The sequence below is a fragment of the Microtus oregoni genome, unplaced genomic scaffold (assembly GCF_018167655.1).
Source record: "Microtus oregoni isolate MIOR12 unplaced genomic scaffold, Mior012 000049F_ref0000343, whole genome shotgun sequence".
NCBI classification, from domain to species: Eukaryota; Metazoa; Chordata; class Mammalia; order Rodentia; family Cricetidae; genus Microtus; species Microtus oregoni.
Genome location: NW_024543223.1, coordinates 203,590 through 231,486, shown reverse-complemented (window position 1 = coordinate 231,486; position 27,897 = coordinate 203,590). Strand labels below are relative to the sequence as shown.

Here is a 27,897-nt window from a genome sequence, read left to right as displayed (position 1 = left end):
AAGTGCTCTGTTAATACCTCATGGCCCTACAGCAATCAGAAAGGCTATGCTTCACAAAGGAGCAAGGCACCAAGAACTGAAATTGCCTTTCTAAGGTCACTCAGCCAAGATGGCATTTCTAACATAAAATTCTCTAAGTATTTGTTCACTAACTTCCCCATCTTCTGAAGCACTGGAAACAGGCAGGCCCAGACCTTCTGGATGTACTGTATTTTTTTGTTTGACTGTTTTGTTTTTCGAAACAGGGTTTCTCTGTAGCTTTGGGGCCTGCCCTGGAACTAGCTCTTGTAGACCAGGCTGGCCTCAAACTCACAGAGATCCGCCTGCCTCTGCCTCCCGAGTGCTGGAATTAAAGGCGTGCGCCACCATCACCCGGTCGGATGTACTGTATTTCAAAAAGCTAGCACAGAATTGGTCTACCTTGGGTTTGGAGCTTATCCAGCCTAGAATTTCAGAATTCAGGTGAAGTGAATTCTGCTGGAAACTCTAGCACTTCACATGCATCCTGACATGAGAGTCTCCACGAATTTGATGGGTCACAACAGTCAAATTAAGATCAACCTCTTAAATTTTTGTAGCCTTGTAAGATGCTTAATAAACACTACAAAACTGAAGAGCTGAAATGCCTGAGGCACACAGAATCTTGCACTTTGGGAATAATTTAAGACCTTTCTCAAAAGTAAGCTGCCCCCAAATGTCAATCTTACTGTTTCCAAGGGGTTCAATCTTTCAGCTCTGTAAAGAGAGTGTTAGGGAAGATCCTAACCATGGTCCAGAAGGTCAGGTTACGAGACAACAAGGTCCCAAAGACAGCATCTCTGCACTAAGTGAAAAAGAAACCACCAAGGGCTGCAGAGGTTTACCTGAGCCTGGTCTAAAGTAAGGCCTGGTTAGGTTACTTGAACCTGGCCTGCTTCTTTCCTGTGGAGTTCATCCTTACCTCAACTCTATCTAACTGGCTGGGCGGTGGTGGCGCAAGCCTTTAATCACACCCAGCACGTGGGAGGCAGAGGCAGGCGGATCTCTGTGAGTGCGAGGCCAGCCTGGTCTACAAGGGCTAGTTCCAGGACAGGCTCTAAAACTACAGCAAAACCCTGTCTCGAAAAAACAAAACAAAAAACAAAAATCTTTACCTAATTGATGTTGTCTATACCTGCGCTACAGAACTAAAAAGATTAGAAGTATGTGATCATAAATTATTTTTTTCTCTTGTAAGTTTAAAGTGCTGATATCAAAGCCCCTTGGCAATAAACTAAGACGATGAATCTATGCCTTTTGCTTTTAAAATAAAACTTGATTTGAAATCCTAGAGAAGCATTTATACCTTTTAAAATAATCATGTCATGATTTCCTGTGGGCAGGAGAGCTCCGTGTCTAGCCCTTCTGGTTTCCTACAGGCTTTCTGTGGTGACATAGACAAGTTTCAATATCCATTCATGGCAGTTCCTGCAGCCCCACCTGCACACTGGGCTGGCTGTGTGTTCTTCCTACACCTTTTAACTTTTTTCCTTTCTTGCAGTGCTGGTGATGAAACCCAAGGCCTCATACATGCTAGACAGGAGCTCTATTACCAAGTCACATTCCCAGCCCACTTCCTATGCCTTTGTGCTTCTCCATGCCTATCTCTCCTTGCCATAACCACTGAAAGCCAAGAAATAGAAGGAAAACTCATACTATCTGCAAGGGATTGGCATGCTGAGCTACTGGAAAGATTATTATGCCTTCCCCCACACTGAAGTCTTTTGTTTCTACCCTTGGGAAACCATAAAAGTAGACAACAGAATTTACAAAGTTAATGAAATTAGAGGAGGAAGAGGAAGGAGAGGATTTATCACATCTCCATTACCAACCCACATTTAAAGCAAACAGTAAACCATCTTACTTTGTCTGGCCCAGGCATCTTTACTAATGATTTTATTCAGACCCAAACTCTTAAGGTAAACAGCAATAGCAAATGTGGGCTGCCTTGTGCCACACTCCCAGTCCTAGCCTTTTCCAACAGAAATAAGTTGCTGCTCTTAGGCAGGTAGAGCCATTATGCTAAGTTCCTAGTCCCCCACATTCAATAACTATTTCATGAAAAGTCAACACAAGAAGAGCTTCATGATTCAATACCTATCTAAGGTTTCTATCCCCCTGGCTTCATAGACCAGCAGGCCAAACCATATAAAACTCACCAAGTAAACCATGGTGCAGTTGATTCAGGCAGTGGAGAAACAATTTGGTTCTGAATGACTTCAACAAATGCCCGCCACTAAATTATCTAAGGACATATACTTTGGGCCCTGTTACAACCCACTGGGCTGGGGAAAACAAATGAAGCCAGTAAGCTGAGCATGGTACAGCAGCAGCTTAAGTGTAGAAGCAAATGGCATATTCGAAGCAGACACCTACAAGGAGAGCACTGTTCCTACACTTTGGATGTAGCTGGCATTTCTCCTAAGAAAACACTAACTCTCAAGAGGGTTACTGCTCCTAACCATCATTAAACAGCTCTGGTCAACTACTGAAATGATGAAGTATCAAGGCTGAGCCACCTCAAACACCTTGATTCAACTTAGTGAACCATAAACCAAACAGGCTATAATTTGTGTCAGGTTTTCCCCTCCAATGAAAGGGTAGGAAAACTTGTCAAGAGTCATGGAGCTTCTCAAAAGGCAAATTAGACTTCTGAGAGTCTCCAGGACCAAAGAATTGGCAAGTAGACAGGTAGAGCCACATGCTAAGCTTAGAGTGTCTGGCAAGAAATTCTTTAAGTTTGGTGATGGCTCCCTGCACAGTACCACCTCTTCTTTGGCCTGAATATCCAAAAGAGTCTGAGCTTCCAGGGACAGGTCTCAGTTGTCTTCCCAGAGGACACAGATCTGTAGCTCTGGGGTCCATAAAATATCTAGGTGATAAGACTACTCTTAGGGACTATTTTTCCTCTAACCAAAAATTCAAATTACTTTCACAAAACCCTTCCTTTTAACAAAACGATCTACTTTAAAACAGTTATGACCTATCAGATTAAAAGTTCCTGATGGATGGATTTCCAAAGTAAATTTATTTCTATCTAATACTGCAGTCAGAAGTTATAGTGGCAAATTAGGCATCAAGCATTGCATGTCACCTCACCTCCTAGTCACCTGGGAGGTAAGTTCTTTTCTTTTTTTTTTTTTTTTTTTTTTTTGGTTTTTCAAGACAGGGTTTCTCTGTGGCTTTGGAGCCTGTCCTGGAACTAGCTCTGTAGACCAGGCTGGTCTCGAACTCACAGAGATCCGCCTGCCTCTGCCTCCCGAGTGCTGGGATTAAAGGCGTGCGCCACCATCGCCCGGCTAATGCAGGGCCATAATTGCTCTCTGCTGTTCTGAAACTAAGGAAGCTCTAAATCCTAAGATTTTCCATAACGTACCTGGCAACAAAAATTAATGGACCCGAACTCATTTTAAGGCAAAGCAGCTGTGGGCTAACAGGAGAATATTTAGATTAGTTATCCCACTTAATGTTAATATTCATATGATTTGCTATATATATATGAATATGTGTGATTACTGAGTATGGCCCCAGGTCCCCAAGGTTACTTAAGAGACAATATATACACCTAATACTTTCCCAAACCTCCCAAATCTTAGGTTTAAACATCTGGCCCTAAAGGTATAACATATAGTACTATGGGTTTCTAGTAATAACCCATTTCACAAACAAGAAGCTGAGATTCTCAGGAAAAGCAACTTGCCCAAGGCCACACAGAAGGCAGGGATAGAGCAGATTTGGATTGCTATGTCAGCATGACTCTTTCTTAAGTCAGAAAACTTAAGTGGAAAACATCACACAATAGCAGTGACACAGAAGGCCTGGTGCTTACCTTGCCCAAGACAGTGAGACATGGTTTGGGATCCAATTCTGGCTGTTCGAGCTTCACCACTCCTACCCAGCCATATTCATACAAGTCCTCTTCATCATTGTTATTACACAGGCCCAGTGGGTGCATCTAAGAAACAAAATGAAAAGGAAATGTCACCAGGCTGGCTACAGACTGCCTTGACTCCCTTTGTGCATTTCTTATTGTGTACTAAGTCTAAGCTACCTCAAAACTTTAAACTTTAAGGCAGGGAATAGTCTTTCAATTCACAGGGAATTCCATTTCATTACAAGGAGCCGAGCACTGGAGAGAACACAATAAAACAACTAGAAGAAGATATTATAAGGGCTGGATAAATAACTTAACAGTTAAGAGCACTAGCTGCTCTTCCAGAGGACCCAGGTTCAACTCCCAACATGCACAACTGTCTATGATCCTGGTTCCAAAGGATCTAATGCCCTCTTCTGGTCTCCACAAACACCGGCCCTGTATATTCTATACAGACACACGCAAACAAAATACCCACTCATAAAAATTAAATCAAGATCTATCGCCGGGCGGTGGTGGCACACGCCTTTAATCCCAGCGCTTGGGAGGCCGAGACAGGCGGATCTCTGTGAGTTCGAGACCAGCCTGGTCTACAAGAGCTAGTTCCAGGACAGGCTCCAAAACCACAGAGAAATCCTGTCTCGAAAAACAAAACAAAACAAAAAAAAAACCAAGATCTATCTGTATATATACGCATATTCATGTGCATATACATTTGTGGATCCAGAGGTTGATGTTAGATGTCTTCTCATCTCTCTCTACAGAGTCTTTAAGTAAACCTGGAGCTTTTCAAACAGCTAGAATGGCTGGCCAGTATGTCTCAAGAGATCCTCCTGTCTCTGCCTATACAGTGCTAGGATTATAGGCGTATACCAACATGCTTCGTTTTCACACGGTACTAGGGATTGAATTCAAGACCTCACTTTTAAATATATTTTATGACTTCTTTCTCTCTACCTTGAAAGTAATGATTGTCTAAGATAGAAGCCATCTGATAAGAGGTAGGAGAGAAAGAATCTCATATAAATGCCAATTTAAATTGCTATGAAATATTACAAATCTAACACTAAGCAATTATAAATAAAACTCACCAAGACAGTATCCTGTTTGGCTTCTAGATCTTACGGTCACATTAACTTATCCATAAGGGTCTAGAGACACATTCAGGACTTTGTGATAAATGGAAATGTGGTAAACTATCAGTATAATTAGCAGGCTAGTTATAAAAGTCTAGAAACAACAGAAATCCCAAGGTCTATGCTCACAGTTCTAGCACTGACTATTATATCAGGCTATTCTGCAGTAATTTCTTTCCTGGTTCCTTAAGACCCAGGAAGCTCATTAAAACTCAGAAGTTCTAGGGCTGGAGATTTAGTTCAGTGGTTAGGTTACTTGGTGCTCCTGAAACGAACCAGGATTTAATTCTCAGCATCCATATAGCAGTACCCAATCATTCTCAACACCAATTCCTGGGGATCAAGATCCTCTTCTGATCTCTGTGGACATTCACACAGTGCACAGTCATACAAGCAAAACATGCATACACACAAAATAAAAATAAATCTTCAAAATAAAAGAAAGACTCCAAGGTTTTAAAGGTAAGATCATTAAGATTCAGGAAGTCAACGTTAACAACTCAGGAAGTCCATGAAATTAACCAAATGCACAAGCAACTCCCTCTCCAAGCTTATGTAAGTCATAAAGGCTACCAAGCTGCCTGTACGAATACCAGACTAACTAAATAACATAGCAAAGACACCCTCTGACCTGGCGAGTTGCCTGGAAGTCAAGCAGTGTGTTCCAGGATTCCAACTTTTGGCAGTCATCATCCATGTTGGGGTGGTTTTGGTGAGGCAGCTGTCTTTAAGTCATTCCTGCTCCATCCAGTAAATGGCCCCAATAAACTCAGTTGTTTGCCAACATGGACCTAAGTGGCATTTGTACTTTGGTCTGTCCCTGATTCCCTATCTGGGGTGAGCAGACATTTGTTTAAGACTCTCCAAGAAATAGTGCAACATATCACAGGCTCCAGAGCCCAAGAGCAATCCGGAAAGAGAAAATTCTCATAGAAAATTTACCAAGTTAAAAGCCTAGCATTATATGGGATAAGCCCCTCTTTTAATACTTATTTCTTATTTATATGTGTACAAGTGGTTTGCTAGCATGTACACTGTGCACCCAGTATCTGCTTGGTATCCTCAGGTGATAAGAGGGAATCAGATCCCTTAGAACTAGAGTTACAGATAATTGGTGAGCTATCTTGTGGGTGCTGGGAGTTAAACTCAGGTCCTCTAGAAGAGCATCTAATAATCTTCACTGCTGATCCATCTCTCCAGTGCTAAACTCTTAAACTGAAGAAATGTCTTTAGGTTAGTATTAAGCACCTTCTAGGACCAGGAATAGTAGCATATGCCTTTAATCCCAGCACTTGGGAAGTAGAGGTAGGGTGGATCTCTGTGAGTTTGAGGCCAGTCTGGTCTACATAGTGAGTTCCAAGACTCCATATATTATAGTGAGACCCTGCTTGGGAAACACAACAAAACAAAGAACCTTCTGGTTTCCACCATAGAATCCAGTATAGAAAATAAAACCCCAAAGACATCCATATTCTAACCTTTAGACATATAAATTTACCTCACACATTCTGGCAGATGTGACTAAGCATGATGAGATGGAAGTTTCCTGGTCTCTCTAGGTAGGTCAGTGTAACAAAATCAGTGTTATTCTAAGTCAATAGACCTGTAATAACTTGTAGCAGCAAATAGAAAGCTAATGCATATTATTTCTTACTTATTTTATGGGTGAAAGCAAAAGTTCAAGGTAAATTTCCAAGATAACTTAGGCAAGCAAGTATACCCAGTCCAATGAATTCCATCTGGGACTCAGGATCTACAATTGTAAGCTGAAATTCTACAGAAGGCCAGTTTCTTTTCTCTCTTTTTCTCTTCATTATGTGAGTGTATGTGCACATGCACCCAACCAATGAATCCAAAAGTTGTATGCTTTTACCCATTCAGACATGCCAAGGCTGCAGGTTTTCCCTTTAAAATCCCCTTACCCCGAAGCCTCGGGGCTGGCTTCCCCCACCCCGCTGCGTCAGTATGTTGGATTATGGTCCAAGTTAGCTAACTTGTAATCAATAATCCCAGTGTGTTTGCATCGGACATTGGCTCTGTGGTGGCACAACACGCCAAAACAAATTTATTTATTTAATTATTTGTTCGTTTGCTCATTTAGTTTGTTTATTTATTCATTATAAGTCTGGAACAGTCTTGCTGAGTTTCCCAAGATGGTCATGAATTTGTTATCCTCCTGCCTCATATTCTTTTCTTTTTTTTTTTTTTTTTTAGTTTTTCGAGACAGGGTTTCTCTGTAGCTTTGGAGCCTGTCCTGGAACTAGCTCTGGTAGACCAGGCTGGCCTAGAACTCACAGATCCACCTGCCTCTGCCTCCCAAGTGCTGGGATTAAAGGCATGTGCCACCACCGCCCGGCTCCTGCCTCATATTCTAAATATCTGAGATTGCAGGCATACGCTACCACATCCAGCTACTAAAATTGGGGGGGGGGGTGGTTTTAACGGTTGTTAAATTTGTAATTTTTTACTCTGCTCCTACGACTACTTTGTGTTCAATTAATATAACCACACTGCTCCATGAAACACATTTTGAGAGTACACTGGGAGGGAGAACATACACACACTGAGACTAAATTTGACACAAGACAAAGTTAAATGGCCTCAAATACTAAGGAATCAACCATGACTCAAGAGTAAAAGATGGGGGGGGGGGAGCGCGCGCACAGGGAGAGGAGGGTATAATAAGAATGGGAACCAAGAGTATCAGAAGCCAAGGTTGAAATTTGACAACTTGACTCCCTACAGCCAACATGAAAACAGGGGCCTAACACTAAGGATAGTGTGACAAGAACATGTATCTAGAAATATCAAGCATACCCAAGGGTCCCTAAGGTTCTGTCAGGCAAGCACTCTGGAAAATACTTCCTACTGGGCTGGCTGGATCTCCCCCGCTTCCACTCTTCTGTGAGACTCCTTATCAGAGTTTCCTGCTGACATTGGGGCAACTGTTGGCAGCTCAATACATCAGCAGCCCTGTCAAGGCTGCCAACTATTAAATAGTATCAAAATCTTCAAAACCAAAACAAACTTTTCTAAAGCACTATCAGTTGACAAAGGCTGTTTACTTCTTTTTGGAATAAAGATGTTATAAAAAAATTTATCACAGGATTTAAAATCCACCTCATAGCCAGTCATGGTGAAGCAACAGAGGCAGGCATATTTTTGTGAATTCAAAGCCAGCCTGGTCTACACAGTGAGACCCTACCTCCAAAAAACAGGAGGCAGGGGGATGACATCATCAAAGACCACCACCTACCTCACCAGCCTTGCCACTTTTCCACCTTCATCATCTCAGTTCCTATTCTTATTTACTTCCCCAAGTAGTTAACCCTGCAAATTCAATCTTAGCTAGTACAGTTAACCAATATAACTATCCATTTACTCATCTCCTAGAGATAATTTTGTAGAATTCAGGCTGTGTCAGTTTGCTTCTGACAATAGCATCAGCTTTCAGAAATGCCTATTGTCCCACACCTACAACCATTTGCATCACAGGGTTCCATTTAACCCAAAAAGTCCAAGTTACAAGGTTGGGAAGATGTTTCTTCAGTAAGTAGAAATAGTCATACACTGAAAATATGCACTAGTAAGCTGACCTGATGCAAAAAATGGCGTCCCCTAGGCAAAGAAAGGTATTATGTGCAAATGAGCAAGCTATGTAAGGGGGGAAATCGTGGTGGACTTCTCATCTCAGAGTGTGTACTAGGTTACATTTTAATTTCACTTCATCCTTACAGCAAACTGCTGCAGGAAGTCTTACAGCTAGTGGTTACCTGCCTACTGGGCATGGCCTCTTATACTATGTATGCTGATCAGAGAGCCCGTGTCTGCTCTCTTTTCCGGCCTCTCTGTTCCAGTTGCCAATTTCAATTTCTGATCTCCGTTCCAGCAGAGGATTCTGGTTTGTGAGTTTACCCATAAATAAATAACAACCTATTTCTGAGTTAGTGTGGGAGTTCTTTTAAGCGTCCTTCTTCAAGCAAACCGTTAAACTAGTCAATGAATGTGATTAGACTATATAAAGAAGCTGTATGCTAGAACTACAAGTCAGCAGTGAAGTCAATTAGTGGTACCATGAAAGTTTTGTCAGCCAATGAACAGCTGGATTCCAGTCAAAGCCAATGGCAAATGATCTAGTTAAGGATTAAAGAACTATGGATGGGTGTTTCCACAGAGAATGATCAAAGTAGAAAGGAACTATGGGAAAATGAGAGTACTATCACTTGGAAAATGATCCTTGATATTACTGCTAAAGTCAGACATAAACAGAGGACACCACATCCACTCAGATAATTCTCCTTAAAATATTCTTACACTGCCCATCCATGACCCACTGTTCATCTCCAAATATAAGATACTAGGGCTGTAATTACATTTTAATTAGTTAAATTAAAAACAAACTCTTGATCTTTCTAGCCTCAGGTTATTGGCTACATTAGCAGTTTCATGTATGGGTTCCATTTCAGAGTGGACCTTAAACCAACCAACAAAAAACAAAAGCCCAAAACTCTGTATTTATAGCCCCATTTTTCAAGATAGTCTCAATGAGACTCATTTCTATTATCTAAGAAATATTAGTCCCTAATTGTAAAAAAAAAAAAAAATCCAAAACCCCTTCTGGATAGTGATCATCTATACCAATCAAGGACCTTCTACATAAGAAATTCATATATCCTTCCAAAGGTCCAGCTAGGTATTGTTTTACAGCACTGTTCCACAGACATCATGTAAAAGCTTCAGCTCTTTTTATGTTTGTTTGTTTTTTGTTTTTTTCAAGGCAGGGTTTCTCTGCAGCTTTGGTGCCTGTCCTTGAACCAGGCTGGCCTCGAACTCACGGAGATCCTCCTGCCTCTTAATTCAAAATTAATGATAACTTCGAACTCAATATGGCACATTAGCATTTAAAATTACAGGCACTCCGAGTTTTACTTTTTTGTTGTTGTTGTAGTTGTTCAGAGTTTCCTTGTGTAGCCTGTCCTGGAACTCACTCACTCTGTAGACTAGGATAGAGATCTGCCTGCCTCTAACCCCCCACCCCCAGTGTTCCCGTGTTAGGATTAAAGGTGTTTCCCCACTCGTGTGTGTGTGTGTGTGTGTGTGTGTGTGTGCGCACCTGTGTGTGTGCGTGTGTACCTCTGTGTGTGTGTGGCATATGCATCTGGAGATCAGACCAAGGTTTCCAGGTGTTTTCCTCTATCGTTCTCTGTCTAGCTGCCCTGAGACAGGATTCCTCACTTAGCCAGAAGCTCCTGTTTTGGTTAGGCTGGTTTGCCAGTGATCTCTTGGAATCTTTCTGTCTCTGCTATCCTCCCTCTAGTGGTAGAGTTATAGGCATGGGCAGCTATACCTGGCTTTTTAGATGCATGCTGGGAATTCAAACTCAGGTCCTCATGCTTACAAGGTACTCTTAACCCCACTGGCCTTGACTTTTTCTTAAGATGTTTGGAGATGAAGAATTTACCTTTTTAGGACAATTTAAAAAGGCCCAATTAGGGGCTGGAGAGATGGCTCAGAGGTTAGGAGCACTGGCTGCTCTTCCAGAGGTCCTGAGTTCAATTCCCAGTAACCACATGGTGGCTCACAACCATCTGTACTGAGATCTGGCGCCCTCCTCTGGCGTGCGGGCATACATCAAGGCAGAATGTTGTATACATAATAAATAAATAAATCTTTAAAAAAAAAAATAAAATAAAAAATAAAAAGGCCCAATTACACATAAGATTTCAGAGACATGACAAAGAAAAAAACTATATAGGTTCAGAAACTTCTATTAGAACCTGACAAAGATTCCACTAAAAACAAGGTACTTCCTTCTCCACTAGGAAATGGAAGGGCAACCCCACAGCCTGAAACGAAAGGACAAGCAAGTTTTCTAAGACAGATCCCTGGGAGAACACCAGGCAAATAATAAGCTACAACTAAACACAAAGCTAGGAGCTAGAGAGATGGCTCAGCACTTACAAGCACCAACAGCTCTTCCAAAGGTCCTCAGTTCAATTCCCAGCAATGACAAGGTTGCTCACAACCATCTATAGTGGGATCTGATGCCCTCTTCTGGTGTGCAGGCATACATGCAGATACAGTACTCATGTATATAAAGTAAACAAATCTTTTTTTTTTTTTTAAAAAAAAAAAGGATGAGCCAGGTGGTGGTAGTGCAAGCCTTTAATCCCAGCACTTGGCTGGCAGAGGCAGGCGTATCTCAGTGAATTTGAAGCCAGCCTGGTCTACAGAGTGAGTTTCAGGACAGCCAAGGCTTTTACACAGAGAAACCCTGTCTCGAGAAATCAAAAAATAAAATATAAATAAATAAATAAATAAGCACAAGGATAAAACAAAGTCTGATCTGTGTTTAACTCTGATCCTGTGCTATAGGAAAAGTAACTTGGGATGTCCAAAATGGCATGAGTCAAGGAAGAAATAACACTGCCTTTATCGGGACTGTTACTATTGCCAAAGCCTCAAAGGGATACAACAGTTAAAAGAGATGTGATGCAAACAAATAGCAGAGTATATGCTCAATAACTAAGTCCCCTTTTTCTAAATCTGTTACGCTCACTTTTACTTTATACCCTTGCCAAGAAGAACAACGAGCTCTTCAAGACCAGCTTCAATGAATTGAATGCACTCAAAGAACTAAGTTGCTTTGATAGCAAGCACTTCACATTGTGTGTACTGGGCCTTTTATTGCCCATACCTCACTCCTCCACCCCACACCTAATGTGAGCATCTGCTTCTAGAACAGCATTACTTTACTCAGAGGTTCTAATCATCTTACTGTTAGTCTTGACATCAGCTGGTGCTCAATACATGGCTGCTGGCTGGACAAAGCCTTTGGCCTCTCTATCAGGCTACCTGCTTTGTTTTTGGAAAGCCATTGGGGTTTCTGCTCAGCTAATGGAGGGATGAAGGCAAATAATCAGGATTTAACCAAACTAGTGAATGAACTTTAAAAATTTCATACAATGCTGGCAAGGAAGGCACTAGGTCTCATTACAGATGGTTGTGAGCCACCATGTGGTTGCTGGAAATTGAACTTGGGACCTCCGGAAGAACAGCTAGTGCTCTTCCTCTCTGAGCCATCTCTCCAGCCCCCTAGTGAATGAATTTTAAAGGATTAGTTCTACTAAGTCTTTTTTTTTAAATTTATTTATTTATTTATTATGTATACAATATTCTGTGTGTATTCCTGAAGGCCAGAAGAGGGCGCCAGACCTCTTTACAGATGGTTGTGAGCCACCATGTGGTTGCTGGGAATCGAACTCAGGACCTCTGGAAGAGCAGGCAATGCTCTTAACCACTGAGCCATCTCTCCAGCCCTCTACTAAGTCTTGATCGACAATTCATCAAAGTCAATTTCAAGACAAAAAGACTCACTAATACTGGTATTGGCACAAGAAGCTAATATTTCCTACCCAGAGAAACACAACCCTGCTGGCCTTCACCCATGCAGGCTGGTAACTGTATCTTAAAAGGTCAGTGAATGGGGAAGGAAAATAGAAGATGACTCCACCCCAAAGAAAGTTCCGCATATCTACAATTTTCCTACTTATGTCTATCCACAAAATTACTGTCAGCAACAACAAAAGTAAGGAACTAAACCTAGGGACAGGTAGAAATAAGACAGGTACAAGGATTCCAACAGAAATAAGGGGATCTCTCAAAATGAAGGCCCAGAGGGTGATAGCTGTAGGAAAGCCAAAACAACAACAACAACAACAACAATAAAAAAAACCTGAATTACTGCCAAATGGGTTTGTGGTACTGAGGAGTTTTACAGTTCTGAAAAGGAGAATGAAATGTGGGGTAACTAAGGGTAAGATTAACTGATGGCAAGAAGATAGAATGACAACACAGCTCTTTATTCCAGAGAAAGCCAGAACTTACACCTAGGCCTGCAGATCCAGCTGAGAATACTGTATCACCATGATAGTCTGATGCAAGCAGCAATTATGAAGTAACTAGATTGAAAAATGGATGCTGGGTGGTGGTGGTGCACACCTTTAACCCAGGAGACAGAGGCAAGCATCTATGTGAGTTCGAGGCCAGTCTGGTCTACAAAGCCAGTTACAGGACAGCCTCCAAAGCTACACAGAGAACCCTGTCTCAAAAAACCAAAAAGAAAAGAAAAAAGAAAAATGGAAAAACTGGTTTATGCTAGAATATGAATATAGACCTTCAGATTTCTCAGGGCCAAGTGAGATTGATTATATCATAGTTTCACTGTTTTGTTAATGGACAAAGAATCTAACCCCTAAGCCAAAGACAATGTGATGCCAGGCATAAGTATCTGGAAAGAATTGTTCCCTTGAGACGCTCCACAAGCCAAGCTCTGAAACCAAGAGTAGCTTTTCCAGAAGCTTTTCACACAAAATACTTGAGACACCGGCATAGTTTCCTAACATCTCAGGGGAAGAGTCGAAGTTGGGACTAGTCATGCTTTTGCCCAAGGTTATACCACCTCTACACTTCAAAGTTTACAGTAACTTCAAAAGGACCCACTTGCTTGCAAGTGAGTGACTGCTACACAGGAGCCATGTGCTATACTAACAGGAGGACAAGCTAACTCACTCTATAAAATTAACTCATCCAAGAGTTCCTGGGGATTTAAAAGGGAGATTTCCCTCCTTTTGTCCTCTGTTCTCTACATATGGCCCAGGATGTAAGATGTCCCCCTATGGTATAGAGCCTCGTGTCACAGTTCAGACTAATTTATGTGAAGGGACAGGATAACAGCCCACCTACTCTTCTCTTGAGTCATAAGGTCTTTTTTTCCCCTTTTCTATGTATAAAAAAGAATACACAATTCCCTTTAAAATTTTTTTAAAAAGCTCTGTGTGTGCATGTGCAGTATGTATAAAGAGGTCAGAGGACAACCTCAGGTCTCAGTCCTTGTCTGAGATAGGGCCTTTTGCTCTTTTTTACTGCACCGGTCAGGCTAGCTGGCCTCAAGATTCTGAGGAGTACCCTGTTTCCACAGCCTATCTTAACATCCAAGTGCTAGGATTACACACTTGCAGTATTGTGCCCATCTTCTGGGGATCCACACATAGGTCCTCATGCTTGCTGACCAAATGCTTTACCCACTGAGCCATCTACAATGTTAGAATCTTGTCTTGAAATGGATGCCTCTCTAGCTCTTTGAATGGTCTAAACCATTTTCCCCCCCTGGAATCTAGAATCCAGGAGAACCTAAATACAGTTTCTTTCCTTCCTGTTGTCATAGTTACTGGGGCAACTGTAATAAGGATGGGAACTTACCCAGACACAGAAAAGGAGCTGGTGGCTCTATGTGTGAAGGCTTCCAACTGGGAATGGTCTAATGATTAAACCAACACTTCTCTACACCAGACATAAGTTTTCTAAATGCTCAGCTGGAGTCTCTGCCAATGAGCATCGCTTTTTAGAGAAAAAACAAAAATGCCTTTTGATGTGGGATCCCCTTCTGTATGATGTGATTACCACTGATTAATAAAGAAACTGCTTTGGACCTATACCAGGGCAGAACAGAAGTAGGTGGCGAAAACTAAACTGAACGCTGGGAGGAAGAAGGCAGAGTCAGGAGACACTCTGTAGCCCCGCCAGAGACACATTTAGGACGTAACTTTACCTGGTAAGCCAGAGCCATCTGGTGATACACAAATTAATGGAGATGGGCTAGTTTAGGACATAAGAGTTAGCCAAAAATATGCTTAAGCTATTGACCAACTAGTATTGCAAATAATATAGTTTTTGTGTGATTATTTTGGGCATCCGGGAACTAACAATAGCCTTTATTCTACATGGTTCCTCTGTACCAAAAGAAGATAATGAAAGTTGGCGGTGGTGGCACATGCCTTTAATCCCAGCACTCGGGAGGCTGAGACAGGCAGATTTCTGTGAGTTAAAGGCCAGGCTGGTCTACAGAGCTAGTTCCAGGAAAGGCTCTAAAACTACAAAGAAACCTGTCTCAAAAAACAAACAAACAAAAAACAAAAGAATTAAAGAAAGTTAATATGTACAACCTATGCTATTTCTAAGTCACAGTCAAAGTGGGGGATGCAGCTCAGTGTCAGACTACTGACCTAGTAATATTTTGGACACTGGGGTTTGATCCTTAACACTGAAAACAGAACAGAGTGAAGTCGAAATCATATCTGTTTCTAGTAAAACAAACAAACAAAAACCACTGAAGCTAAAATTTTTAAAGTTGATGGGTTATGGAATAAGGATAATAGCTTAGAGAGAGGGAGAGAGAGAGAGAGGGAGGGAGGGAGGGAGGGAGGGAGAGGGAGAGGGAGGGAGAGGGAGAGAGAGGGAGAGAGAGAGAGAACGAGAACAGTATTCATTTATAACAATGATGCAAACCTAAGCACTCTCAGCGGATGGACACTAAGTGAGAAAAGACATTTAAGTCTTGAGCCCTCCCCACTGTCACAATGTTTGATAAGGTGTTTGAAAGATTCTAAATTGCATGTACATCTGCTGACATACGAGGCAACTTAAAAAACCAAAACATAATCCATCTTAACAGCAATATGGCAGAACAAGTAGTAACATGTGTTGTTAAAGAGACACACTCTTCTCTTACAACAAGTGTAACAGGAGCCACAGTGCGCAGTGGGAGTAGTGCAAACCTGCAGCAGGCCCTGGAGAACCGAACTGTGGCAGACCAGAATAATTTAAAAGTGACCACACTGAATAAAACACCTCCTGGTTCTGATCCTAAGCAGTTGGAAGAATGGTGACAGTAAGGGAAATTGGGTCCCAAGCTGTTTGGTCACTCTCGTCGTGCAAACCAGGGTTTAAAGTGAATCACTTACAAGATGACAATCTAGAAACTTACTGGCAATGTGATGGCTCTCAACTCATTTAGTGAACATCCAATTCAGCAACTTGAATTGATGGAACCAAATGGCTGGATTCATGTTCCTTTAACTGACAATCATAAGAAGCCAACTCGCATGTTCAGGAAACAGATCACTGTTCTAGCCAACCAACAAAATAGAAGAGACACCCACATGAGACAGATTAAGATATACACACCAGTGGAAGAGAGCTCCACTGAGAAGTTCCCTAGATGCACAACCACTGGTTTTTGATGTATTGTTCAATACGGTGACTTGAAAAATGGGACAGAAGTGAAACAGACTTTGTTTTACTCTGCCACTGAATATTGTATCAAGTACCTTTAGTGATAAATCATGTTATTTTATAATTTTATATACATTTAAAACATTTTTTTTTTTTTGGATTTTTCGAGGCAGGGTTTCTCCGTAGCTTTTTGGTTCCTGTCCTGGAACTAGCTCTTGTAGACCAGGCTGGCCTCGAACTCACAGATCCGACTGCCTCTGCCTCCCGAGTGCTGGGATTAAAGGCATGCGCCACCACTGCCAGGAACATTTTAATTTAGATAAGTCATTTTTGGTAATGCCTGTTTTCCTTATACAATAAAGCTCATATATTACAAAACAAACAAAAAAACAGCCAACCCACACAAAATGGCCAATGGCCTTCCATGGGCCGCTCCAGGGGCTGAGTGGCCCCAGAAAGTACTCCATGTAAACTGGTGAGTCAAATGCACTTACAGCACTGGACACACAGTTACCTCTGCATGTGCTGGCTGCCTGCAAGCACTCAGCAAGAAAAACACCAGAATACTAACAGCTCACAGCAGTGACATTGCTTAGCTCCAATTATTCCAACACTGGCTGGTTCGAGAGAATCATCCAATTACAGAAGCATCAAGGGCACGTGGCACATGTCTAGCTCACATCTAGGGCCATAGGAATCATTTAATTTCCTTTCTCTAACAGAGACAAAATTACTCAAAACAATAAAAGCAAAAAAATCCTCCAGTTCTTCCTGTTGTCTCCACTTCTTCCTGCTGTATGTCTTCTGGTTGCTGTCAAAATGGACAAGTTCACAAGACTCAGGAAAGTGATGTGGTCCTGGCTGGATACTACTCTGGACATAAACTGTCACTGTTAAGAACACTGATGACACCTCATACCATTTCTTCAGCCATGCCTGGAATTTGAAACTGACAGTCACTCTGTGCCCTGTTCTGTGGATATTCTCATGGATAAAATTCTCATCAACAAGAATGTTTTCAAAGACAACTCTGAAAGGCAAGGCCAAATGGGAGATCATGGTCAAATTTGAGGATACAAAATGGACAAGAACAAGTAGTTCTTCCAGAAGCTTGTTTTAAAGGGTTTTGTTACATTCAGAGGTTTTTATGTCTGAATCTGTCTTTGCTGTATATCTCTATCTATTCTGACCATACATGGCCCCTCCCTTACCATCAAACTCAAGGATCAATTACTCCAAATAGCCTGTGGTGGTTTGAATGCACTTGACCCCTATAATCTCATAGAAAGCAGCATTATTTGTTGGAGTGGGTATGGCTTTGTTGGAGGAAGTGTGTCACGATGGGGGTGGACTTTGAAGTTTCCTATGCTCAGGATACTGTGCCCAGGGTTCTCAGTTAACTTCCTGTTGCCTGTAAGATGTAAGACTCTCAGCTACTTCTCCAGCACCATGTCTGCCTGCATGCCAGCAAGCTCTCTGCCATAATAATGGACTGGACCTCTGAAACTGTAAGTGAGTCCACCCAATGAAATGTTTTCCTTTATAATGTCAAAATAAATAAATAAAGGGTTTTGTTACTTGTTTCCATAATTAAAAATTGGGGGCTTCTACCACATGCCTAATAATGTACACCCTCCAATAATTACAATAAAATACAGGTCAACCTTCTTTTATTAAGATTTATTTATTAATTATATATACAGCATCTGTCTGCATGTATCCCTGCAGGCTAGAAAAGGGCACCAGATCTCATTATAGATGGTTGTGAGCCACCATGTTGTTGCTGGGAATTGAACTCAGGATCTTTCGAAGAAGAGTCAATGCTCTTAACCTCTGAGCCATCTCTCAGCACCCAGGTCAACCTTCTTTTTAAAAGATGGACAAAAGCAGCACAGGTTTGTGATCCTAGTACTTGATAGGATAAGGCAGGAGGATTGCTACAAATCTTAAGTCACCCTGGAATAATAAAAAAAAAAGTTTCCACCAGCCTATAGGTGAGACAAGAAAGAAAAGACACGAGGGGGGGGGGGAAGGGGAGGGGAGGGAAGGGAGGGAGGGAGATTTTGTGTAAGATAAAGACTAGAGACTCTTGCTATTTGGGGTTTCTTTACAAGTACCTAATAGGATATAATTTGCCCAGTTTTTTTTTTGTTTGTTTGTTTTGTTTTGATTTGATTTTTTTTTTTTTTTGGTTTTTCGAGACAGGGTTTCTTTGTAGCTTTGGAGCCTGTCCTGGAACTAGCTCTTGTAGACCAGGCTAGCCTTGAATTCACAGAGATCCACCTGCCTCTGCCTCCCAAGTGCTGGGATTAAAGGAATGAGCCACCACCACCTGGCCTTAAATGGTTTTCTGAATACAGAGGAAAGAAGCCTTCAAGTGCCAGGCAGGTCCACTGCTTCTAAATCAGAATTGTAAATTGCTTTTAATTTCCATAAAGTCTCTTTAGTCAGAAAAACAGAAACTAACAGAAACTAAAATAAGAATAACCAGCATCAATAGATAAGTGAGAAAAGGGTATTCATTCTGAATGGTCCTGAGAGTCAGTACTTAGAATGTGGACAGGAATCCACACAGAAACCCTCACTGTGCTGTGAGCAGGCTGTGGGACAGGCATGGACCATGTACCCTGGGACAAGTCCCAGCTCATCTGCTTCCAATGAACCTAGATATGAGCTAGGTTGGCCTAGGGTAGGTCCTGGTTCTCTGTAGCTCACTGGACTGGCTGGCCCTGAACTCCATGTCTCTGCCTCCCAAGTACAGGGATTAGAGGTGTATGCCGCTGGCACACCTGGCCAAAATTAGTAACTTTTGAGCTATAAAAGATACCATCGCCTCCCTTTCCGTGTCTCTCCCGAAGAGGAAGCTTCTGCCTCTTTCTTTTCTCCCTGCTTCTCCCCTTCCCCCTGCTGTTTCTCTTTCTCTCTCTGCCCCTCTCTGCTCTTTCCCCTTCTACCCTTACCTCCCATAACCCACTAAATAAATACCCACTTTCTCTGAAAAAAAATCACTTCTGTGCTCTGCATACAACCCCCAAGCACTATGCATATTATATATCTGGCAAAACATCCATACCTAAAATACTTAAGTAGTTTTTATATATAACTCAATAATAAAAATTATTAATTATCTAATTAAATATAGAAAAAGGCTCTGAATATACCCACAGAAGACATATAAATGCTTATCAATAAGCACATAAAAAGATACTCATCATTATCTTGAAAGGAGACAAGTCAAAAACCACAATCAAATACCATTTCATACCAGCTATAATGGGTATCATTTTTTTTTAAAAAAAATTGAGAATTAACAAGCATTGTAGGGCTGAAGAGATGATTCAGGGGTTAAGAGCACTGGCTGCTCTTGCAGATGACCCAGGTTTGATTTCCAGCACCCAAATGAAGGCTCAAAGCCACCTGAAACTTTAATTCCAGGGGAGTCGATGGCCTCTTCAAGCACCAGGCATGCACATGGTGCAAAAACCACTGATGTGGGGCTGGAGAGATGGCTCAGGGGTTAAGAGCACTGACTGCTCTTCCAGAGGTCCTGTGTTCAATTCCCAGCAACCACATGGTGGCTCACAGCCATCTATCATGAGACCTGGTACCCTCTCTGGAATATAGGCAGACATGCAGGCAGAACACTATATATATATATATAAAAAGCCGGGCGGTGGTGGCGCACGCCTTTAATCCCAGCACTCGGGAGGCAGAGGCAGACGGATCTCTGTGAGTTCGAGACCAGCCTGATCTACAAGAGCTAGTTCCAGGACAGGCTCCAAAACCACAGAGAAACCCTGTCTCGAAAAACCAAAAAAAAACCAAAAAACAAACAAACAAAAAAACAAAAAACAAAAAAAAAAAACACTGATGTGGGAGTGTCATATATCAATCTGTTGATTTCATTGGTTAAGCAATAAAGAAACTGCTTGGCCCTCATAGGTTAAAACATAGGTGGGAGGAGTAAACAGAACAGAATGCTGGGAGGAAGAGGAAGTGAGCTCAGACTCGACAGCTCTGCTCTCTGGAGCAGAGAGGCCATGCTCAGCTCTCCCGGGCAGATGCACACGATGAAGCAAGCCGCCAGGTTAGACATGCTGAATCTTTCCCGGTAAGACCGGTGCTCACACATTATTAGAGATGGGTTGATCGGGATATCAGAATTAGCCAGTAAGGGCTAGAGCTAAAGGGCCAAGCAGTGTTTAAATGAATACAATTTGTGTGTTATTTCGGGGCATAAGCTAGCCAGGTGGCTGGGGACGCAGCCCCGCAGCTCCATACTACTACAGACCACGGTACTTAATAAAAGAATAATACCACTCCTCTTAAAACAAAAACAAACAAAAAACTACCAAGCACTAGTTTGAATATAGCAAAATTAGAAACCTTACACACTGCTGGTAAAATGACTGAAGGAAGGGCACAGTAGTTAACAGCACTCACTGCTCTTGCCAAGGACCTGAGCTCCATTTCTAGAACACACATGGCTTACAACCATCTTTAACTCTAGTTCTAGCCCTCTTCTGACCTTTGGGAGGCACCATGCACATACACAGTGCACAAACATACATGGAGCAAACACTCATACATATAAAATTTAAAAAAAATTACGGCTGAAGAGATGGCTCAGTGGTTAAGAGCATTGTCTGCTCTTCCAGGGGACCCAGGTTCAATCCACAATGCAGCTCACAACTGTCTGTAACTTTAGTTCCAGGGGACCTGACACCCTCACATAGACATATCCAAAAAGCCCTGGCTTGTCTTGGAACTCACAACATAGACAGAGCTGGCCTCTGCCTCTAAGTGCTGAGACTAAAAGTGTGTGAATCCACACCTATCTAAACACAAAATCTTGTATGTGAATGTGTTGAAGATTATTCATAAAAGTTCATATATATATATATATCTCAAAAGGTATATATACTCAAAAGTCTACCAACTGATAAACTATTAAACTTAAAATGTGGTATATACACACATTGGGATTATTGTTCAGTCTTAGAAAGAGACAGAAAGCATTAGGGACATGCTCCAACCTGATAAACTTCAACATCATGCTGTGTGAAAGAAGTCAGGCATAACTTACACAATAGTCCAGAATAAGGAACTCCACAAGTATAAAACTGATGTTTGTTTAGAAATGGAGTACAGGGATAAAAAAGCATGTGCCATAATGCCTGACAGGATTTATTTTATTAATTAATTATGTGTTTATTGTTTTTTGAGACAGGGTTTCTCTGTGTAGCTCTGGCTGTCCTGGATTGTTCTGTAGACCAAGCTGGCCTCAAACTCACGGAGATCGGGTTGCCTCTGCCTCCTAAGTGCTGGGATTAAAGGTGTGCACTGCCAGGCTTATTTTTTGAGACAAGGTTTCACTGTATAACATTTGCCATCCTCGAACTATGTAGACTAGGCTGGCCTTTGAACACAGCGCACACACTTCCTTGATCTTTCAAGTACTTTCAAGTGGATTAGAGATGACACCACCATGTCTGGCTTGGGGTTTCTTTTTGAGGTGATTAAAGTGTTGCAAAATGGATGATGGTGAAGAATATTTAACTCTATAATAAAAAACCATGGAACTGTACATGTTATATAGATGAACTACACCGCACATGAATTGTATTTCAACAAAGCTGTTTTTAAAGAGTTATTCAAATAAGAACAAGTAGGAAAAATACAGTGGCAGAAGATTCTAATTATCATCTATGTCAAGGGTGTGTGTGTGGGCACATGTGCATGGTGTGCACACGCGGCTTATGGACATACTCATGTTGGTATAGAACTTTGTTCTCCAGGTATGGTATGGCACTGATGTTGTCTTGAAATCAGATCTGTTTTGGAATATCTGTTTACACTATGGAGGTGTGTGGCCAATAGCTAGGCAGGAAGAGGTTAGGTGGGACTTTCAGAGACAGAGAGGACTCTGAGAAGAAGAAAGGCAGAGTTGCCAGAGAGGAAATGGGAGGTGCAAGATGGAAGAGAGGTAACACCATGTGGTAGAACATAGATTTAAAAATATAGGTTAGTGCTGGCTGGCAGCAGAACATGCCTTTAATCCCAGCACTCAGAAGAAGGCTAGTACCAGGACAGGCTCCAAAGCTACAGATAAACCCTGTCTCAGAAAAAGAAAGAAAGACAAAATATGGGTTAGTTAGGCGTGGTGGCAAACACCTTTAATCCTACCACTTGGGAGACAGAGGGAAGTGGATCTCTGTGAGTTCGAGGCCAGCCTAGTTTACAAAGTGAGTTCCAGGACAGTTAGGGCTGTTACACAGAGAAATCCTGCCTAAATAAATAAATAAATAGTTAATTTAAGTTATAAGAGCTAGTTGAGATAAATCCAAGCTTAAGGCCAAGCTTTCATAATTAATAATAAGTCTAGTCATTACTTGTGTGCTGGTGGTCCAAAGATACTTTGACAAAGAAAGATTGCTACATCAGATCAGTTATGATTACCAGTATAAAACCCTCACAAGATCTAGTTTATTAATATTTCCTCCTGGAAGGTATGAGAGGCCCCATAAGACATAGAAGGCTCCTCCCCTCCTTGAAGATATAAACAGTTAACAACTGCTACGACAGAATCTTATTCAGTGGTATAGCAGCCCCTAAGTTGATTATACCCCAATTAAAGCAGCCCCAATTAAATGCATTGTTCTACCAAGTTAACATTTTATCCAGTCTAATCTAAGAACAGTTCCTGACTCCACATCTTAGTTATTATTAGGTTGAGCTTGAGTAATAGGCAACACCATGAAACAAAGACAAGAGCTATCAGTGTTCCAACTGACAAAAGACTCTAGCACTGATGGGCCTGGTTTACAGGTAAGGACAAACTGACTCCAAGAACCACCTGTATCTCCATAGGTCAAAGATCGAAATTCAAGAACATGCCAAATGCTGTCCTTATTAAGTGAGATGCAGCAATGAAAATTCTAAATTAGCAAATGAAAATACTACTTTGTAGAAAGAAAAAAGAAATACTATTTCTTGAACTAGTTTGTGAATACATAGGTATACATTACAATAACTGATTTCTAAAATAAAATTTTCACATTTACATACATATATGCACACACATATCAGAGAACAACCCTCAGAGTTGGTTATGTTCTTTCACCTGTGGGCTTTAGGGATGAAACTAGGGTTGTCAAACTTGGCATCAAGTACCTCTTCCCACTGAGCCATCGCGTCAGCCTCAATCGCTGATTTATTAAAATGATATAAACTGGCCAGGCAGTGGTGATGCATGCCTTTAATCCCAGCATTTGTAAGGCAGAGGCAGGCAGTTCTCTGAGTTCAAGGTCAGCCTGGTCTACAAAGAGTTCCAGGACAGTCAGGGCTATACAGAGAAACTCTTGTCAGGTTGCGGGGGCAATAAACTGGACTAAGGGTGTAACTGAATGTTAGAGTACCTAACTAACATACAAGAGACCTTAGGTTTAAACCCAACATTTAAAAGAAAAAAAAGAAAAGCCGGTGGTGGTGGTGGTGGCAAACACCTTTAATCCCAGCACTCGGGAGGCAGAGGCAGGCGGGTCTCTGTGAGCTTGAGGCCAGACTGGTCTTGACAACTGTATTATATACTAAATCTACCCATGGCAACTTCATTACAAGCACAGTCAGCTACTTCATAAGTGATTTCCCCCAAAGTTGACTTTAAAATCTTAATTCTGATTTCCAACAAAGTACCAGGCCTAGCTCAATGGAAAGATAAGAGATATAACAAAAATTAAATGGTTGATAGTTAGTTGGGTAATAAGCAAAGGAAACAAATGGGCACGTTGTTTGTTTGTTTGTAGAGACAGAGTTTCTCTGTGTAGTTCTGTAGCCTGTCCTGGAACTTGCTCTATAGACCAGAGCTGTCCTCGAACTCACAGAGATTCACCTGCCTCTGTCTCCCGAGTACTGGGATTAAAGGCATAGGCCACCACTGCCCAGCCAAATGTGTACTTTTAAAGAAAAAAGTAATGCCTAAGAAAAAAGGTAATACATAGGAACAAATATTTATGGCATTAACTTGACCTAACAACATCAATAAAAGGAATAAGTCTTTTTTTTCTTTTTCTTTTTCTTTTTACAGGAAGGGAACAAAGAAGTAAGGACTAACTATACATACAAGACACTCGGCGAGTCTATTGGTTCTGGAGGATAACCAGCCCATCTAATTCCTTCATTAGGACAACACTGACCCTGTCAGAAGTCAGAAAATGACATACAGCCTTGGTCTGAAAGGTCACTGGCTACAATAGGCACCCCAACTAGAGATCTTTAACTCACAGTCAAGCTTAGAACATCAACTTCTGAGCACTTGTGACTATGTGCTTGGCTTGTGTGTACATTTCACCAAAGAAGAGCTACACAGAGCAGCCTCTTACAACCTTGGCAATTCTGTGTCACGTAGGCGCACACACACAGTTCTCTCTCAAAAGACATCTTGTGGCTACCTAGGAGCAAACCTTCCCAGTGGAGTAGAAGCATTAAGTACACTACTGCCTGCTGCAATATTTAAGGTTAAGGCTTACAGACTAAGAAAAGGAAGCATCTTCAATTTCTTCTCGTATTTGTCTTCTCTCTTCAGAGATTTTTGTTTTAATCCTGCATTGGGATATTCTGCAATGTGTCTAGAAATAGATCTATAGATGTGTACCAATTTGTCCTGTAAACCAAACACTATTTTTTCTAAAAGCTTCTGTCTTATTCCACTTCTAGAAAGTTTTCATAGCTCTAAATCAGAGGTTCTCAACTTATGGGTCACAACTCCTGGAGGCAGGGGGGTATAAAATAACCCTTTTATTGCCTAAGACCACCAGAAAACACCTAACAGTAGCAAAATTACAGTTATTAAATAGCAGTAAAAATAATTTTATGGTTGGGAGGGTCACTACAACATGAGGAATGTATTAAAGGATCACATTAGGAAGACTGAGAGCCACTACTCTAAATAATTCTTGTCTTTGGGTGGTGGTGGCATACATCTTTAATCACAGCACTCAGGAGGCAGAGGCAGGCAGATCTCTGAGTTCAGGGCTAGCCTGGTATGTAGAGTGAGTTCCATGATAGCTAGGGCTGTACATAGAAACCCTGCCTTGAAAAACAACAGATAATGAATGAATGAATTTCTTGTCTCCTATTAAACCCTCTGTGCCCTGGAATACAAAATCAGAACTGGGTCAGAAGCTTAGAGCTGCTCTCTGGGTTACTCAGCTACTCTGTTAAAATATACTGGCACTCCTTTTCACATTCTAGCAAATTCCTCAGCATAGTTTTTACTTCACCAATCCTAGCTGCCTTCCTGTTCAACTCGAGTTTTACTTACAAAGATTTAATTTTTGAGTTAAGTGTTTTGGCAGAAGCCTATAATCCCAGCAGTCAGTGGCTAGGAGAGAAAGTAAAACAAAACAAAACAAAACTGTCTCAAACATTGTTGTTTTAAAATCTAAATCTAATTCAATGCCTGACCTCTAGAGACAGATTCATGCCCAGACGACTGTTCTTGAACTGGTGAATCTCTTGCTGAATTAACCCTCCCTATGGTTAAGGCTACAGGCCCGTCATGTTTCTTCTAGTGTTTCTATGTCACTCCTTCATTCACAGCTGATAGAAGGAATCACTTTTAACCTGCTGTGTTTCACCCTTTTTCTTACCGATATTCTCTGTTTCATCTTCAAAAAACTTTTTGGAGGAATTGTTTTTGAGTCAGGGTCTTACTATATAATCCAGACTTAATTTGAATATGATGATCATCCTGCCTCAGCCTCCTGAGTACTGGGATTATAGGCATGGAGTACCACTATGGCTTCATCTCTTTTTAATTTTAAAGATGTGGTTTTGTTGCTTATCTTTTTTTTCCCTCCTCCCTTTCGAGAATGTTGGGAACCAAACTGGAGCATCATGTCTGTCAAATTCATGTGCGTTTGGGTTTTTTTGTTTGTTTGTTTTTGTTTGTTTGTTTTTGTTTTTTCGAGACAGGGTTTCTCTGTAGCTTTGGAGCCTATCCTGGAATAAGCTCTTGTAGACCAAGCTAGCCTCAAAGTCACAAAGATCCACCTGCCTCTGCCTCCCGAGTGCTGGGATTAAAGGTGTGCACCGCCTGGCTATGTGGGGTTTTTTGTGGTTGTTGTTCTGGGTTTTTTGTTTTAAACCACTGGGCTATACCTCCTGGGCCCAGTTCTCTTTCCTTGGGATCATATGTTTATGGTTTGCAAACTCACAGTCAGATCTAGGTGAAGTACAAGCAATGAAGGTGGTTCTCTGCACATACCATTCCTTGCCCAATAGTTCTGTGGTTTCTTTACCAGGATCTTTACAGCTGGACAGAGCAATACTGGTAGTCTTCAATTATCATGCCTCTAGGAGGCCATGCTGGCTTCCAACTGCTCCAGGATTACCTGAGCAGTGAATGAAGGATGGGCTTTGTTTTGGCTTTTCTTTTTTTTTTTTTTTTTTTGGTTTTTTCGAGACAAGGTTTCTCTGTGGTTTTGGAGCCTGTCCTGGAACTAGCTCTTGTAGACCAGGCTGGTCTCAAACTCACAGAGATCCGCCTGCCTCTGCCTCCCGAGTGCTGGGATTACAGGCGTGCGCCACCACCGCCCGGCTTGTTTTGGCTTTAAATCTCCTTTCATATGCAGAAAAGTTCAGCATTCAGTGACTACAGTACTTCCCACATGGACTACTTTTAGGTCCCATGAGCCTTCCGGAGTAGAGTTAGCTTCAACAGCATTAATGCCTACTCTCTCTCTTTCTCTCTGCTTGTTGTTTACACACACACACACACACACACACACACACACACACACACACACCAGGTTTTGTTTTTTGAGACTAGAGTTTCTCTCTGTGGCCCTGGATATCCTGGAACTTGCTCTGCAGACCAGGCTGGCCTCGAAGCCAGAGATTTGCCTGCCTTTGCCTCTTGGGTGCTGGAATTAACGATGTGTGCTACCACTGCCCAGCGAATGCCTACTTTCAAACTCAACATGACAGGTCTGTGGTTTCAGCATCAACCTTTGCTCTGTATTTCTGTTTGTCTACAGACTTGTTTATATCTTAGTTTTAAGGATACTTATATTTCTAATTTTCTTTTTATATTTGCTGTTTGAAATGGAAGTGGAGTGCTAGGTATTATTAGCACAAACTTTTAATCCCAGCATTCCGGACACAAAGGCAGAGCTACACAGAGAAACCTTGTTTCCAAAAAAATTTAAACAAATAAAAAAGAAAGAGATGGGGGTAGGGAGAGAAGGAGAGAAGGAAAAGAAATAAATGGCGGGGGGGGGGGAGGTTACTGGAGAGATGGTTCAGTGGGTAAGAGCACTCACTGACTGCTCTTCCAGAGGACCTGGGTTCAAATCTCAGCACCCATATGGCAGCTCACAACTGTCTGTAATTCCAGTTCCAAGGAACTGACACCCATGGCAAAACACCAACACAAAATAAATAAATAAATAAATAAATAAATAAATAAATAAATAAATAAAAGAGAATTGGAAGAGAACTGATTTAAAAATGGAACCAGAACCTGGAGCATATCAAGGTTCTACCAACGAGCTATACCTCAGTCTAGGAGTTCAGTTTTAAACACTAAAATGAATATAAATTATTCTTACTCAATTGCAAAAATACAGTAATTACTTTAAAACTCAAATGAGGACTAAGGACTGTAATTCAGGATAAATAGAAAGCTCTTTGTCTGTTTTTCTATTTTTTTTCTATTTTTTATTTTTTTTATTGAAAAAAAGTTTCCGTCTCCTCCCAGCCTCCCATTTCCCTCTCCCTCCTCCCATTCCTCTC

General features: G+C 41.5%; 1 protein-coding gene and 1 pseudogene across 1 annotated transcript in view; one reads left to right on the top strand and one right to left on the bottom strand.

The window, feature by feature from the left end:
- Positions 1–27,897, bottom strand: part of Znrf3 (zinc and ring finger 3) — a 161,015-nt gene that overhangs the window by 62,441 nt on the left and 70,677 nt on the right. The window contains exon 2 of the mRNA XM_041636402.1: positions 3,848–3,973. Coding sequence (XP_041492336.1) covers positions 3,848–3,973 — 126 coding nt within the window. The remainder of the gene's footprint in view (positions 1–3,847; positions 3,974–27,897) is intronic.
- Positions 15,546–16,109, top strand: LOC121436564 (annotated as a pseudogene).